The sequence below is a fragment of the Euleptes europaea genome, chromosome 8 (genome assembly GCF_029931775.1).
Source record: "Euleptes europaea isolate rEulEur1 chromosome 8, rEulEur1.hap1, whole genome shotgun sequence".
Classification (NCBI taxonomy): Eukaryota; Metazoa; Chordata; class Lepidosauria; order Squamata; family Sphaerodactylidae; genus Euleptes; species Euleptes europaea.
In genome coordinates this window covers 41,846,369-41,864,661 of record NC_079319.1, presented here as the reverse complement: position 1 = coordinate 41,864,661, position 18,293 = coordinate 41,846,369, and the positions used below count along the sequence as shown (strand labels likewise).

Below are 18,293 nucleotides of genomic sequence, written 5' to 3'. Positions count from 1 at the left end.
CAGATATTCAGATTCCTCAAGTGATGGCCAATACAATTGGAGTTTCCATTTGATGATAAAGGATAAGCTGCAGCATTTGTCTAGTGGGTGTTTGAGCACCAGTGAGGAGTAAATGATTTGATTTTGTGGGCTCAGAGGATTTGTCAGCTGCCTCAGAAGTATAATTCTAGCTCTTCATATCCCTGCTGCTTCTAATTTAGCAGGACAGGCTCATAATTGAAGCAAATTAACTATTTACACTTGCCACTTCTACCAGGGGAAAGAGGACACATCAGCAGGAAAGACTGAGTGGGAAATTAAATCCTTCCCACTTGTGTCAGATCTGGCCTTATATAAACACATTAACAGTAATTTCATGAGGCGTCAAACATAGGAATAAATACTGAGGGATAAAATAATGAGGTGTTGCTATTGAGCTGAACTGTTGCAGTGAATATTACAGAGAACAAATTATGTAGCCTGAAAGAAAGCATATGTTATAGCACTTCAACAGCTCCCTTGCATGCCTTATCTGATCATTATGCCTTGGTTCCCTAGGTACGCAGACCTGTCTTCTGCTACAAGGACTAAGGACAAGATTTAAGTAAATGTGTTTACCGAAATTTGCATATTTTGGGGCATGCAGATTCCTGAAATGGAATGGACATCAGTGGTGTTATAAAGAGAGGTGAATTTTGTGCAGAACTCCATGAGTGGGCTTTCAGTCCCATTTTTAGCATAATGGCATGCTTTATCAAGGCCTTTTGGCTGCATCCATGAAGTCAGTTACACTAATGTAAACAAGGACATTTTGTTTGTAATTTGTTCAGTCTAGTACAGCCTTGCTGGGACTCCAATTATGAACTGAAAGTTCATTTAGTGTATTTATACATCTGGTTCTGATTTAAAATGAATTAAAAAAAATACGTCAGGAAAAAACTACCTACATTGCCTTTTTTAGCTAGTTTGATTCAAACTTAAATGTCTGTTTGAAAACCAAAAAAGAGAGCTATCCCTCTATCTGTTTCTTTCATCATGTTCAGCTATTGACTGTCGTGTATACCACCATCCCCTCACTTTATTGAAAACGTGCATTAAGAAAAAAAAGTTATGGAAAATTCCCTACAAAGATCTCAGTGTACAAGAGCATGCCATGCCTGGGAACAAGGGAGAGGGAATTGGGAAAAATGGAGAGCACCCACTCAACAAAAGAAGTGACTGACGGATATGGAGGCAGTACTTAATCTCTAGGTTAAACAGAGGAAGAGCTAAACAGAAAGACAGGGCTGGGGCTAATCGCAGTCTGTTTATTTACTTATGTGGGATATTTTTATGCGGCCTCTTCAAAGTGCTGCTCAAGACAGCTTACAATTAAAAGTACATCACAATATATATTTTTAATAAACAAGGCATTGGACACAAGCAGCATTATAACAGAATAAACTGATAAGGTAAAACCCTTAATTAAAATCCTGTGTAAAAAGATGTGTTTTGGCCTTCTGCTTAAAACAAAATAAAATCGGCGCCAGGTGAGCCTCAGGTGAACCAAAGCAAACCAACTCAAGGGAGAGGCCGTTCCAAAGGTAAGGTTCCACCACAGAAAATGCCTCTAGTTGCTACCAGCCTCACCTCTGGAGGGCTAGATAGTGTGTAAAGAGATGGTCCTTCAGATACCCTGGGCCCCAAGCTGTTTAAGACCTTCAAGGTAAAAACCAGCACTTTGAATTGTGCCTGGAAACAGATGGGTAGTCAGTGCAGGGGTGATTCAGCCCAGGGGTGATTCAATCTCCGTAACCAACCTGACAGTAGCCTGGTTGCTACATGTTTAGGGTTGCCAGGTCCTTCTTCGCCACTGGCTGGAGGTTTTTGGGGCAGAGCCTGAGGAGGGTGGGGTTTGGGGAGAGAAGGGACTTCAATGCCATAGAGTCCAATTGTCACATCTTACAGAAGAATTTCTGTACTGAAATGGACAAATAATCCATTCAACTCTAAGTCAAATTCTGACTTCAAGCACCAGAGGTTGCTGTATATACTACAGCACTCCTTTAATGTTACCTGGAAAATTGATTCACTACCCCAGTGTTTGGTCCACGGCTTAGAAGTCACATACTAATATGACTGCTTAACAGAAAACAAGCATTTCTGGCAGACCCTAAAAGGCAGACCTTGGCTTGTAGCAAATGCCCAAGCAGCCACTGGCTTGAAGGTTTTATGGTTTATATGGCAATAGGCAGAACCCTTTCAGATTACATTACTTTGTGTTCTTTAATGGGACACACTTTTGTTTCTCTGTAATTTACCATGAGAAACTGCCAAACTCCAGTGATTAACACAGCTTTCCTTTAATAATTTGCATGCTCCCATATGCTAAGTCAAATAAACACAGCTGGAAAATGAGAAACCCCTGGATGTTTCTGTCAATTAGTGTAACATGGCTGGCAAACACCAGAAAGAAAAGCAGTGCATGCAATGTTTTCTGTGTAAATTCTAAGAACTGGGGACAAATTAGTTCATCTCTGCAGACTGCCTGTTTGTGCTAAACTCCCTGTAAAGGGACAGGGGAGGGTTTCTCTTGAGTTCTTGGATTCCTTCCAACTTTCCCTTTGCTGGGTGACAGGATCCTCCTTATCATTCCCCAGCAGAAGGTGTAGCAGGGTGAGAAACAGGGGATGATATCCTGAAAATAGGGGTGGCAGTAAAAGCTTTCAGTGCGTGGTGTATAGTAAGTAGGTTGAAAGGTAAGGGTACAAGAAAGCTAGCTAATGTAAGAAGACAATTTTTATATTAATAATACTGTAAAGGAAGGCTTCAGATACACTTTGTTGCTGAAGCTGAGATATGATATTGTGTACATGGCTCCCATACATCTTTTGTACAGACAGAGTATCCATCCTGCCTTCATATGCTATGGCTAGTGGCTCTATGGTACCTTAATTCCCTTCCCCATTCTTTGTTCTTAAATTGTTCTGTAAACCTGAATTTAAAAAAGAACTGAATTTCAAAACAGCAGTCCTAACAAACTGGAAAATTATGGGTTGGATCTAGGGTTGCTAGGTTTTTCTTCGCCATCGGCAGGAGGTTTTTGGGGCGGAGCCTGAGGAGGGTGGAGTTTGGGGAGGGACTTCAATGCCATAGAGTCCAATTGCCAAAGCGGCCATTTCCTCCAGGTGAACTGATCTCTATTGCCTGGAGATCAGTTGTAATAGCAGGAGATCTTCTGCTATTACCTGGATTATTTTTGTGGCTAATTTGAAGGACTATAAGGCATATTCCTTACTACGCATGACAGCTCTTGCTAATTACCATTGCTGACTTCAAATGACTTACTGCGCATGACCAACATACTCTACTGTGTCCCTTTGCGTATGACTGTTTGTGCCAACTATTGACATTGTCCTCAAGTGCTCCACTGCACATGACCAACTCGCCTGGCAGCAGTAATTGTTTTTCCTTAGCGGCTTTATCAGCGTTTTTTTCCTTTGGACCTTATTTCAGTGCTTGCCAATTTTGGGAATTACATATTGTACATAACCTTATAGCAGTGATGGCGAACCTTTCAGAGACCGAGTGCCCAAACTGCAACCCAAAACCCACTTATTTATCGCCGAGTGCCAATGCGGCAATTTAACCTGAATACCACCCCCAGAGGGGGCCCAGAGGGAGAGGCTAGGGTTGCCAAGTTCCTCTTTGTCATGAGTGGGAGGTTTTTGGGGTGGCGCCTGAGAAGGGCGGGGTTTGGGGAAGGACTTCAGTGCCATAGAGTCCAATTGCCAAAGTGGCAATTTTTTCCAGGGGAACTGATCTCTATTGGTTGGAGATCACTTGTAATAGCAGGAGATCTCCAGCTAGTACCTGGAGATTGGGAACTAGTTCCTTAGTGTTTTCTCTCTACATATCAAGACAAATGGAAAGGTGTTTGGAGGATGGCTTGTGGCCACTTCAAAGGTGGAAAAGGACTGCACGCCCCTCCGCCCGCACCGACCCAGAGGGCGCCGGAGAAGCCTCTGGAGGGAAAGACGGAAGGAAGGAAAGAAGGAAGAAAGGGAAGGGAGGGGGAAAGGGAAGAAAGGGAGGGAGAGAAAGAAAGAAAGAAAGAAAAAGAGAAAGGGAGAAAGAAATGGAGCGAGGGAGAGAAAGAAAAATAGGGAAAGAAAAGGACGGAGGGAGACGGAGAAAGAAAGAGGCCACTCAAGCATGAGAAGTTTTGCCTTGGATTTGCCACTCTCCAGATGCACATTTTCCCCCATCCGGGGCAGGGCAGAGCCGGAATGGCCAGCAGCCTGGAGGAACCACGCGTGCCGGCAGAGAGGGCTACGCGTGCCGGAAGTGGCACCCGTGCCATAGGTTCGCCAACACGGCCTTATAGTGTAATTCTTGCTTTCTGCGCCAACTGTTTTCATTGCGCATGACTGTTCGAGCTAACTATTGGTATCGTCTTCAAGTGCTTTATTGCGCATGACCAACGCGCCCGGCAGCTCCAATTGTTTTTCTTTGGGCGTTATTTCAGTGCTTGCCAACTTTGGGAATTGAACATCTTAATTAACAACTGCCACAATTGATGGTTATTGTATTATTATCTTGCCATTGGTGATGTTTTGTTAATGTATTTTGGTGTGTGTAAGGTTGTATATATGCGTTAATGAATTTAGTATAACATTTCCCACTAAGAGCCTGTGCTGTTTCTTTTTTGGTATAACCTGGAGGTTGGCAACCCTAGTTGCATCCTGTTGCTCTGTTCTGCAAATGATGGCCCTTCACTCTGGTGCAAAAAGCCTTCCTCTGGAAGGGCCTCTTGCATCACAGGAAGGCATCTTGCATTGGAGGAAAATACCACAGGTAGCAGAAGAGATGTGCAGGACCCAGCCACATGACTCTTTCTAGTCACCCAAATAATTGCCCATCCTCTCTGACAAACGCAAATAATTCTGCCTCTTGTACAACCCTATGCATTGCATCCCACTCTTAATAAAATAAGAGTTAATTATATCTTCTTCAAGCAAGCCTGGCTAACATATGGGGTGAGTAGGAAAACTATTAAAATCAGATTGCCTGTAATTTTAAAATGAGAGGAGCAATAACTGAGCTGTAACAAGAAGAGCGGTAGATGAAGAAGTTATTACTTTTATACATGGGCGTACAAAATAATCCCCAGCACTCCTTTAAATGCCACCCTATTGTTTCTTACAATCACTATGAGGCTCACTTCAAAAGAGTGGTGAGGAAAGGACATGATGGCTTATGGCAACCCCTGGTAGGGTTTTCAAGATAGGTTTGCCATTTCCTGCCTGTATGTCATGGCCCTAGTATTCCTTGGAGGTCTCCCATCCAAATACTTGCCAGGGTCGACCCTGCTTAGCTTCTGAGATCTGACAAGATTTATTTATTTGATTACATTTCTGCCCCGCTCTCCCCAACCCAAAGGTCAGGCTCAGAGATAAAGCTAGTCTGGGCTATAAATGAAAATAAATAAACAGAATCTATGATATCAGTGAATAGGAGATGCAGCATTTTCTCAGCTGTTAATCTATATATATATTTTAAAAGGAACACCTTCTATGTACATAAGAACAGTGCACTTTTTTCAGAAAGCTGCTATCTCTGTATAGTCCACAACACGGATTAAACCTTTTTCTCCATTCTGCAGTTGTTACAAAGAATCCACATGGCTATTCTCAACAGAGAATGCGATGAAGAAATCAAATTTTCCATCATTAGAATAGTCATTGTATCACTTTGACAATGCAATGTATACATAATGATATGCAGTCTGAAACATGGTTGAACATGGGCACAGTGTTCATGCCATTACTAGTGAAACCTAGTATATGCCAATGTAATTTGGAGAATGTTTACACACTTTTTATTAAAATCCTTTAGACTAGATGATAACCCATTACAGTATTTGAGTGCAGTACTAGTCTCGGCCCGTGGGGCCTCCTGTGTGCAGGGAGGGGGCCGCTGCCAGCCTGCCCGCGTGCCTTCTCTGCGGGCCAGGAGTGGCCCGCGCAGCCTCCTGGGCGCAGGGAGGGGGCCGCCGCTAGCCTGCCCGCACGCCTTCTCTGCGGGCCAGGAGCGGCCCGTGCGGCCTCCTGGCCGCAGGGAGGGGGCAGCCACTGCCGCCGCCTGCCCGCGGGCCAGGAGCACAGGGAGGGGGCCGCCGCCTGCCCGCGCGCCTTCTTTGCAGGCCAGGAGTGGCCCGCGGGGCCTCATGCGCGCAGGGAGGGGGCCACCGCCTGCCTGCGTGCCTTCCCTGGCGGCGGCTTCCTCCCTGCGCACAGGAGACCCCGCAGGCTGCTCCTGGCCCGCAGGGAAGGGGGGGCCACCGCCGCCGCCCGCCTTAAGGTAAGCCTGCGGGGGGGAGGGGCTACATTTCCCCCTCGGCCTATACGCGGGTGCATAATTTCCCCCCATTTTTGGGGTGAAATTAGGCACCTCGGCTTATACTCGGGTCGGCTTATACCCGAGTATATACGGTATGCCTTCTTTGGCATGTTTAAGTAGTTTTCAGAGCACAGACCTACAATAGGTAGATGCAGAAATGGGTAATTGATCAAAACTGAATTTTTAATATTGCAATTACGAAGCTTTGCTCAATTGTATGTTATTGACACCACTCTTCTAATGTAATACCTGCTAATTACTTTTAGGCCTGTGGAATCACTGTAGGTATTTGAAGTTCTAGGTAAGCAAATAAATATAGCATTTACAGAGGATGGCAGTGGAAGCTTAGTTCTGATCCAGGTTGCAATTTGGGACATTTACTTGCTTAATTCTAGTAATAAAAGCAGCTGCTGAAAAATAACAGTTAAATTTTGCTGATTTTGCATTATCAACAATCCAGTTAAACAATTTCATATATTTGTATGTATAATTTTGTACCTGTTTTTGTTCTTCCCCCAAGCCATCCCACATGGAAGCTACAATTTTAGAGACTTCCCCAAAGGTAGCATTTGGGTTTTGGCCTTTGATGGCTGCTTGAGTATCACGGAAGAATAATGCATAGGCAGAAACAGGCTTCTGTGGCTCATTAGGATCCTTCTTCTTCTTCTTCTTGGGAGTTTTGGGTTTTTTCCCCATATCAGAAGCAGGTCTTTTTTCTCCACCATTGAGCTGCAAAGCAAGTATAGGCTACATTACAATAAGTACACACACACATACACACACACACTCACAATTACTGTAGAAAAAACGAAATCCCCAGTTCTTAGACTACATGCATTTGGGGCTTAAAACGTATTTCAATTATACCTTTTTTATAATCGAGACTACTGTTATCTTACATGCTTTCATCTCTAAAATGCATTTTAAAATACTAGATTATATAACTTTACTTTCTGAATTTTATTATACATTTTTCTTTCACTTAGTAACAGCTAAGCTTTTCATCTTTTTTCAAATATTACTGCTAATGGCATGACATCCCTCTGAAGAGTATCATTATGCACTGGCTAGAAATTCACTTACAGAGGAAATCCAAATACAGTAGGGAAAAACTGTTTTATGGTAGGATTTTTTTATCTTCTATTGGATTAAGACAAGCTTAAATTTCAATTTATCTCCATCTTAAATCAAGACAGTTGTTGAAAATTTGTTTGTGTAACATCAGAACTAAGATATGGAAAATAATACCCATTGCAAAACTTCTACTCAAAATCATCCCGTTTGGACAGGATCATCACGAAAGGTGAAATTTCTCTGCTTCTGGTTCACAGTAGTTCAATTATTACACACAAGAACAAAAACCAGTGGTGGAAAACAGCTTTCTCTCATTTATTTGATAATGGTGCCAGGAAAAGGTAATTCCAATCCAGCAATCAATTAAACAAGATCCAGAAACTTATTTATGCTGTAGAAAATGGTCTCTGAATTTATATAAAACATAAATGAATTTCATGTTTAGACTTGGGTCCCATCCCAAAGACATCTCATTATGTATACGCAAAAATTCCAATATATTCCCCAATATGGAAAGATCCAAAATACGGACCCCTTCTGGTCTCAAGCAGTCCAGATAAGAGCTGCTCAACCTCTAGTTCAGACTATACATCATACAGTCAAGACCACACAACATTAATTTGATCTTAAATTACAATTCCATGTGTTAATCTTATTGTCCAAATTATGCCACAAATTGACTATTGGCATTTTCCATTACTGCTCACTAAAGAAGAGCAGCACAACTGCACACATATACGTGTATTGTTTACCCTCAAAGGTACATTGAGTTATATCATGAGTATACAACATATGATCTACAGGCTGTATGTGACCTGGTGTGCCATGTTGTGTGGCCTGCAATAGTGGTGCCATATCCAAGTTGCAGGGGCAGAATGCAGACTCTCAGTGTGCTTCAGAGTTTTGGTCCCCTCCACTTGAAAACTTATCACTATGCCCCTGCTCTGGGATGCAGTGAGAAGTTTCCACTGCCCAGAAGGAGAGGTCAGAATGCTGAAATTTGCATTCTGACCACTTGTCTAAGGAGAGAGGACATTTTCAATGTGTCTCAACCAGTGGGACTTGGAAGGGGGAACCACAGTTAGTGAAGGAACTCAAAAAGAAAAGAAAAAATAATTGACCTTTCAGGAGGAAAGAGGGAATTTGCCCTTTTAAATCACTGGAGAGGGAAGGGGTGAACTGAAAAGTAAGGGTGCAGTTGTGGGGTTTTTTTTAGGCCTGCTATAGAAAGCAATAGACCCCCGTGGCGCAGAGTCGTAAGCTGCAGTACTGCAGTCCAAGCACTGCTCACAACCTGAGTTTGATCCCGACTGAAGTCGGTTTCAGGTAGTTGGCTCAAGGTTGACTCAGCCTTCCATCCTTCCGAGGTTGGTAAAATGAGTACCCAGCTTGCTGGGCCAAAGTGTAGATGACTGGGGAAGGCAATGGCAAACCACCCCGTAAACATAGTCTGCCTAGTAAACGTTGGGATGTGTCATCACCCCATGGGTCAGGAATGACCTGGTGCTTGCACAGGGGGACTACCTTCACCTTTTATAGGAAGCAGACTGGGTGTGTTGGGTTAAGAGTATGCTAAAAGAGGTCTTTCAGCTGCAAGTGAGTTGCGAACTGAGGCCCACACACAGGTGTGGGATAGGCTCTAGCTTAGCAGGAACTCAAGGTTGTGACTGGGTAGGGATTTGCCATTTAGTCCCACCTGGGCTTCAGTCCATTTCTACATGCAGCTTCTCATATATTTGAGCCAGGCAGCCTTGTGGGGCCTTCCTAAGCACCGGGTTGGTCAAAGCAGCAGCATCTCTTATGTTGATGACTGGTAGGGTTGCCTGCCAATCCATCGGCCGGCTCACAGCAAGGATCATGCACACCCTCGGCCATGAGCAACACGATCCCGTCATTTCTGGTTTACTTCCAGAAGTGCTGCAGTGCAAAGGCATGATTTACCACTCAAATGGGGGTTTGATCCCCGCCCCAAAAATCTCCTACTGGAGGAGGGGGGGGGAACCTGGCAACCCTAATGACATGGCAATGCCTTGCTCCTTAGCTATGTGGGTTATCTACTGACCTTGCATACAGTATGTCGCTTTCTGGTTTGTGCATATTTTTTCCACAGCAACGAAACAGAAAGATCCTTTGATCTTTTTCAAAGGTGTTATTTTTGACATGCAGTTGATAATTGCCATTAGACTAAAGTACAACAATATATATTTATCTTTTTTAAAAGAAAGATAAGAAACACTGTTACTATCTTTAAATGTAATTTCATCCCTAGACATCTGCATGTGTAAATATTTGGCTGTATTTGGCCGCATGTGTAAATATTTGGCCTGGAGTTTAAATTCAAGGAAGTCAGGGAAGTACCCAAATTAATCTTTGTTGCTCAGAGTGCTAGCTAATTGATGAACTAAACAATTATATCTGCCTAAACCTACATTTATGGAAAACAATTAGTTCTAAAAGAGGAGCAGCTTTCTTTCCAGAAGCAGGTGTCTTCAATAGGCTTACTCCCAAGGAAATCTGTAAAACCACAGCCTTACAGCATGCTCAGAAACAACTAATGTGACTCCTACATTGTGGCAAGTTAATCATCCCTTATCTTTGCCGTGTCAAATCCTCCAAGCAAGAGCCAGCAACGGAACTGGAAACTGAGACAGCCCCAAGTTTCCATCTAAAGCCTCACCAATCTGTTACCTATGTGTGTGTGTGTGGGGGGGTGGGGAATGGCAGGCTTCTGTGTTCTGGGGAAACGTGAAAAGGTTTTGTTGTTGTTGTTATTTAGGGATATGTACTCTGCTCGCTTCAAATGAAAGTAAACACCTTTCAGGATTTCCCCCCTAAAAAAACTGGTGGGCAGGCGATGTCAGCGGTAAATCTCCACCACTGTCCACGGTTAGGATGTCATGCTATTGATGCTGGACTAGGTGGCATGAGCAGAGCTCTCAGGGAAGGTCTGTTTTTTTTTTGGACGAACCTTCATATATTTAGGATACAGTTATGATCCAGTGTTTAGCCTTGTGAATAACTTCAGCATGCCCAAAGGTTAAGGGAAACTAATCTGTAAGAACATGCTCTGAAGCAATCTAAATGATCCGTTGCTTCTGAGTTGTTCATCCACAGAACTAAAGACAGACTATTCCCTAAAGAAATTCTGTTAATATTTTTAAAATATGGAAATTAAAAAGAATTCCGCAACTAATAACCTTGGAAATAATGGGGATGATGTCTCCACCTTAAGCTTACAACCATCTAGCAGTTATATAGACTTTGCTACTAACCACCAAAACAGAGACAGATGGGAAATAATTAAAAAAAAATCCTCATACTTATTCTGCTAAGCATAGACTTGTGCTTCAAAATCCCTAGAGGTACAGTTAGCTCATGGTAATCCACCTCCTGTCAGGACTTATTGCTTAATTATAGTGATGTATTTAACTTATTTATCACAAGAAAGCAATGGTCTCTCACTTTAAAAATGTGTGTATTAACCATGTTGCACAAATAATAGATCACAAGTATATAGTAAAGGATTTAAAACTATCAAATAAGGCACACTGTTGATATCTAAATGTCCCTTGAGAAGTTAAGGAACGCCTATAAGCATATTTAAAATAAACTGCAAACGTTCCAAAGCCTTTAATGGTGGTGGGAGAGCTGTTTTGTTCACACTATCTTGCAGTAATCACCATAGTTTAAAATAGATTTTAATCAAGTGCCATCTGCATAATAGACTGAACAAACAACATAAAGTTCTAGTATAACTTACCATATAAAGTAAAAATGGTTAAGCCTCTCTCTGCCACATAAACAGAATAGGCTGCAGCGCTTCTTCAGCAATCACATTTCAGTTAGTTAACATTACTGTTTACAGTACTCTCATGACTCCCTTCTCTCTAAACCCCACGAAACCCTTTCATAAGCGAAATCCAAACAACCATGAAACAAATAGTCTTCCATCTTGTTAGAGATATATATTTGTGAAGATATAATGGAAGATCACAATCATTTAGCAACACCAAAATGCAGCTTTAATGACCCAACAAAATAAATAGTTCTTACTAGAAGGTCGCAGTAGCGGAGTGGTCAGAATAAATTTACTGAACATGTGAAATGTACTTTATGTAATAAACACTGCAGTAGTGATTTCCAAGTCTCTTATTACCGTATATACCCATGTATAAGCCGACCCGCGTATAAGCCGAGGTGCCTAATTTCTCCCCAAAAATGGGGAAAAATTAGGCACCCGCGTATAAGCCGAGGGTCGGCTTATAACCCCTCCCCCCCCGCAGGCTTACCTGACAGGGCTCTCCAGCGGCGAGGGTCCGGCGGCGGCGCGGCCCGGGGGGGCCTGGGCAGCCTTCCTGCGGCTGCAGGAGGCTGCCCCAGGCCGCTCCCGGCGGGGGGAAGCGGCGGCGAGGCCCAGGGGGACCTGGAGCAGCCTTCCTGCGGCTGCAGGAGGCTGCCCCAGGCCCCTCCCGCCCGGGAAAAATGGCGGCGGGGGGCGGGAAGGGCCGGGGCAGCCATCCTGCGGCTGCAGGAGGCTGCCCAAGGCCCCTCCTGCCCGAAAAAAATGGCGGCGGGGGCGGGGGGGGCCTTGGGCAGCCTCCTGCAGCCGCAGGATGGCTGCCCAAGGCCCCGCCCGCCCGGGAAAAATGGCGGCGGGGGCCGGGGGGGCCGGGGCAGCTTTCCTGCGGCTGCAGGAGGCTGCCCCAGGCCGCTCCCGGTGGCAGGAAGCGGCACGGGCCCGGCGGCGGCGACGGCGGTAAGTTTCCCCCCTCCCTCCTCCCTCCTTCCCCCCGTATTGACCCGCGTATAAGCCGAGGCCGGCTTTTTCAGCCCATTTTTGGGGCTGAAAAACTCGGCTTATACGCGAGTATATACGGTAAGCCCTAAAAATTGGATACACCTCTTACAATTAGGTTTGCCAGGCCAGCAGGAGACTGGGGAGGCACATGGGGGCATTTGGTGATCCTTCTGGGAAAAACTTGAAAGTGATATCACACCCCTTTAGGAATTGTATGAAACTCTAAGGTAAAACCACAGTCTTTGGTTATTCCTCTAGGACTAAAGTCACTTCCAGGTAGGGTTGCCAGGTACCCCCTGGCCACCAGTGAGGGTGGGGGATGGGGGGGAACTTACTAGGCTTAAAATGAGGCCTATGCAGCGACGGCTCCTACATGATGACATCACTTTCAGAAGTGACGTAGCCAATGATGAGGGAGATGCTCTGGTATTTGGGCAAAAACGCTACAGGAAAAGCTGTTTTTACCATAGTTTTGGCCACATACGAGAAAGTCTCCCTCGTCATCACCAGTGTCATTCAGATTCCAGAAGTGATGTCATCATGCCAGTAACACAAAGATCTAGGCCTCATTAAAGCGGGGAATCTGCCAACCCTACTTCCAGGTTTTAAATTTTATTTTTCTCCTGTTGCTATGACAGCTGGGGGTGTGGGCTTCTTCACCCCCACTGGGTAGTTGGCAATCTTAGGTGTTCAAACCTAAAGGTCTCCTACTTACAGAGATTCAAGTTTCTTTATAGGCAATTTTCTGAACTATAAAACTTTTAGACTTGTGTGATTTAACTCTCCAGTCTGAGACAACTTAGGATCAGAAGCAAAAGCTTCAAAATAGCTGCAGTTAATCAATCTCAGTTCTAACATTCAGCATCTGGGATTCTTGCGTTCAGCGGTTCCCCTGCCCCAATTTTTTTTTGTATAGACTATTGAGCAGTTACCCTCAAGCTTCAGATACACCTGGATAATATTCCCTGTTTGGACTCTGGTGTAAGCAGGACAATTTAGTGGAGGTCGTCATCCAAGCATACTAAAAAGGTAGTCTTATCATAAAGTTCCTAATTGTTTAATAGGCAGGAAAGCAAGCAGCAAAATGTTAACTACTTATCTAACCGAAGTCAAGGCCAGCAATCTTTTGACCCTTTTGAAAAAAACAAGCTTAGACAACAAAGCTAAGTTTTAGGAGAAAAAATACAGGCAAAGTAATGCCACAAACATGGCATTTCCAAGACCATTTCCAAGGACAGTGTCCATACAGACATATAGGGAACACTAGTTTTTCCTAAACCCATTGCAGGACCTTTGTTCCAGAAGAGGCATCCACTGAGAGAGGCTCTTCTGCTAGAAGGAGGCTCTTTATATGTGGCCAGGAAGATCTGTGACCAATTCTATCTTTTGAAAACACTACAAAAACTTTCTTTCAGATTTAGACTCTCATTCATTACTCTCCAGTGCCCAAACAACTAGTTCCAGCCATGATTTAATATGCTGGTTCTAATGTATAAACTCTTGTATGGCTTGGCTCCCACATATTATAGAAACTACCTTCTCCCTTGTGGTCCGATATAATCATTCAGATCACTTAAAAGCACCCTCTTGACCATACCACCCATATATAAATATCCCTACAGAAAAACATTCTCCGTGGGTGATTATTAGGCTGAGTGTTACCATTTTCTTTTAAGTTGTGCAACACTGGGTTGTGTGTGTCTTTTTAAACGTCAAATTGAGCAGGTATTTACTAAACTAGAGAGGTTCGACTCAGTATACATGGGTGAGCTTTTTTACTGAGCGTATATTTACTAGGTGGCAGCATTATTACTTGCTAATTGGAAAGATTTCACATGAAATATTTGAGTCAGTGAATCAAATCTGCTAAGTCGTAAAAGAAATTACGGTTATCACAGAATATGCAATCAGTGTCAAAGAAAGATAAAAAAGGGGAAGATGTTTCATTTACTGCTTCATTATAAAATTGAGCACCCCTAAGAAACTCTTTAAGACAAGAAAAGGGAGCTGAGCACTTCACTGAATCTGGCCCAATACGCAAACATTTTGAAAATTAATAGAGTCTGAAAAGAAAGTACTGAATTGGTTTATGTTTATGTATTTCATATGCAAATTATTTTCCCATGTAAAATGCATATTGAAAAATGCTGAAAGGTATAAAATATGCACACACACAAAAAAGATTTCTATGAAACGTGTGTTCTGTGAATAATACTCTTTTTAACTAGAATTTATTCAAACTGCCGTAGGACTTATTTTCTTAAATACCTGATAATTTTGCAGCTTCCGGAATGAAAGTATTGAAATAACATAACAAGTCATAATTCAACCCACGGCTAAATTACATCCTTGCTATACTACTCCACAACCCATCTTTATTTAACTGACCCTTATTTCACAGGTTGCAGTTAAGAGATACTGAATTTATGTTAAACAAGAAAATGGATACGTGGGCAAAAATGACTGAATACTCTCCACTTGCCTCCCCTTCCCTCTCTAGCAAGTGTGTTTTGTACAGATGAAGTCACTTCAGGCTCTGGTGACTGGCTGGAGGGGAAATTATTCAGGGAATGAAGGGTGATAGTACAGTACCTCCTTTTGCTGTTACAATCACATCCTCATTTTATTCCTGATGATTGAGGAAGGTGTGTGTTTGATTCTGAGGTACGGAAATGTGGACCCAAGGTGTTCTTGGGCTTTTTCAATATTTTTGTTTCCATTATGCTCCTGTGTTCTTCAAGTTTGCCAAAAAGCTCATTTTTCCCATTTAAATTTTTAATAAAACAACCATCCAGCTGAAATATTTATTAAGGCTTCCTATCGTGCTTTACACAAAGCTTAACAGTTATAGATTTCACTTAAAAACATTTGTTGATCACTTGATGTACTTCCTTCCTCATGTTCCCTTATACCATTTCTATCGATCTCATGAACATCGGCTCCTTGTCTTCTCCCATTCCCACTGTGTTCAACAAGCTGACTCCCCTCTGTCTTTAAGTTTCTTACTCAGAACAAGCCTTAAAAAAAATATTTCCTAAATCATCAAGCCTCATCTTAGAGGCCTCCATTCTGTCTTTTGATATTCTCATTCCCATTTCCACTCTTAACTGTCAGTCCTTGATCTCATTTCTACTCATTACTTCCTGATCTCTTCCCACTATCGCTTGTTGCTAGTACAGAGAAGTCCAAACGATACAGACCCTCTTGATCTGTGTCCTATTCAGTGCCTAATGCACATTAGTGCTCAGTGAGAGAAAATTAAAAAATGCAAAGAAAAAGAATCATGCAGAACATTCCTTTTTGGACTCTACTACTTCAGAATGCAAGAAAGGAACTTAGCTTTATTTGAATGCTTTGCCATATGAAAAACACTTAAAATGAACCACATTAAGAGAAGTCTAATCTAAAACCCACTTCCCTGACACGCTTATCCTCTGTATACAGGGGATATTTTATGTAAAGGAATATTAAAGTATTCAATCCCTTTCCAGTATTCTGAAGTGGTACTATACAGGTAAGATTATACTACATTCCTTTTTTTACACAGCTGAAATGTATATAATGTTTATACAGTGTTTAGAATTAACAATTTAAAAAATAAACTATGGTAAAAAAATTGCAGCGCATTGTTTCCTATGAAGAGTTGTATGTATACAGTTATCTTCCTTGACCTGTGTCTCCTGTGCTTCATTCTATTTGAATACAATGTGGTGAAGACTGGAAGGTGGAGGGGGGACTACAATATGTGAATTTTGATTTATTCCTATTTAATCATAGGTATAACTTTGTACCTTTTACGATATGCCTTTTTGATGGCAGGAATTTGACAATGAGATTATCTTTTCTACTGATCCACAGAATAACCACAAAAGCCATTTTTTTAAAACCTGCAAAGTTTCATACATACCTTAGAAGTATCATCTCCTTCATCTTCATGAACTGAACTGGATGGTGATGGAGTAGCAGACTTGCTTCCAGGAGGAGATGGGGAATTGTGGGGAACATTGTTTCCACCCATATTCAAACCAAGCTGAGCACTTAGTTGTGATTGGTTAATGGTAGTCAGCTGACCGTGCTGCATCATTCCTGGCTGCCTAATATCTCCAGGCTGAACTCTTGGTCTCATGGCTCCCATCTGGGGATGGGAACTATATTGAGCTCCTTCTGTATTCCGTAAATCTTGCATCTGAAAAAAGGAAATAAGAATGTGATTGTGCCTCATTATTACACCAAAGTGGAGAATACATTGTATCATTAGTAATTTTCAAGCCTTAAACTTAAAACAGCAGTGCACCACTTAAGAAAAATAGTGTGTAAGAGTTCAGTGCTAAGGAACCATAATGATTTCATCACGAATATCCCTTCTCTTACTGTGTTTTTATCTCTCTGCTTCTAGATTTTTTAAAACAAATTGCAATCGCATAATCAGGTCTGAATCTTAACATCTCTAAACCAATATGGTTTCAGACAATCCTTATAGAATTCTTTAGCAGATAGGTCTGTAGTGCTGAGGCAAGTTCTAATGGTGCCTGAGGACAAAACTATGAGCTATCAATGGACTGAGGACATGACTATACAGCTCATTTACTGAAATCGCCATGAATGAATGGGAAGAGCTCTGAATTGGACGCTCAACAAATTTAAACCATTGTGTTATTTGGGTCACTGAATTAAGCCTTAATGAGACTCTTGATTTTAACTCAAACAATGAGTCCAAAGTTTGCTAAGATAAGATGTGAAAGAACATTGCAGAACATGACTTCCACAGAACCCAAATAGACTATACATGAATATCTCATGTCCAACAGGAGATGGGGGGGTGGGGGGTGGGACTGGAGTGGCTGTCAGTGACGGAGTTTTAATTTTTTTCTCCTTCTAGCCATTGGAGTGCCGATGGAAAACCCCTGCTAACCCTATCTCCTCCAAAATAAAATACTAAAATTTACAAAACGGAGCAGCTCAAATGCAATGTATTTATTTATTATTTGAAATGTATTTATTTATTAAAACATTTATATCCTGCCTTTCCTCTTGGTTCAATATATATTGTTTTCTGTCAAATTGCAGCCGACTTATGGCAGTTTTCAAGGCAAGAGACATTCAGAGGTAGTGGGCCATTGTCTGGCTCTGCTTAGCAACCCTGGCATTCCTTGGTGGTCTCCGACCCTGCTTAGCTTTCAAGAGCTGATGAGATTGGGCTATCCTGAACTATCCAGGTCAGGGGTTCAAGGTAGCTTACAATAATACTTAAAACATCCAAACCCCTCCTCCCTCAAAAGATACCTTCCATTTAAACCTCCTCAAAAGCTCTAGCAAACAGGCAGACCTTGCAGCACCTCCTGAAAATCTCCATGGAAGGGCCCCCCTCATCTCTTCAGGAAGCCCATTCCACGGGAGCTGCAATGGAAAGGGCTCAGGCTCTGGTTGATGCCAGACAACCTATCCTAAGTGGTAGAATAGTCAACAGATGGCTGCCTGGTGACCACAGTTGGCACACAGGGACATATGGAAGGAGACAGTCCTTCAGATATGTGGGTCCCAGTTGTGAAGGGCTTAAAAGGTCATAACCAAGACCTTGAACTGAACTTGGAAACAGACTGACAGTCGCTCTGAGCCTGGCTTTGGCTGGGGAGAGCGGGGTAACAAATGGAAATAATAAATAAATAAAATAAATACAATGTAGCTGTTTCAAAATTGCTGCATTTAGTCCCTCAAGAATATCATCCTTCCCGACCAGCATTACCTCTGTCTTGTCTGGATTGAGCGTCAGTTTGTTCTGCCTTAGCCACCTGACCAAAGCCTCAAAGCACTGGTTCAGAACCAAGACGGACACATCTGGAGGCTTGCATAATGAAAATATAGACCTGGGTGTCATCTGCATATTGATGATATCCAACCCAAACCTCTGGACAATTTCATTCAATGACTATACACACATACACACACACACGTATGGGTGAACGAACAGAACCATGTGGCATCCCACAAGATAAATTCCACCGTTAATTCAGCACCTCCAGTGAAAACTCTCTGTGATCAATCAGACAGAAAAGAGTGAAAC

General features: G+C 42.6%; 1 protein-coding gene across 1 annotated transcript in view; it reads right to left on the bottom strand.

Annotated features, from left to right (window-relative positions):
* The window catches only part of TOX (thymocyte selection associated high mobility group box), a 250,779-nt gene that overhangs the window by 28,312 nt on the left and 204,174 nt on the right, over window positions 1-18,293 (bottom strand). Inside the window, exons 4-5 of the mRNA XM_056854094.1 lie at window positions 16,140-16,418; window positions 6,859-7,089 (exon numbers count right to left, since the gene is read on the bottom strand). Of these exons, the coding sequence (XP_056710072.1) occupies window positions 6,859-7,089; window positions 16,140-16,418 (510 nt within the window). The remainder of the gene's footprint in view (window positions 1-6,858; window positions 7,090-16,139; window positions 16,419-18,293) is intronic.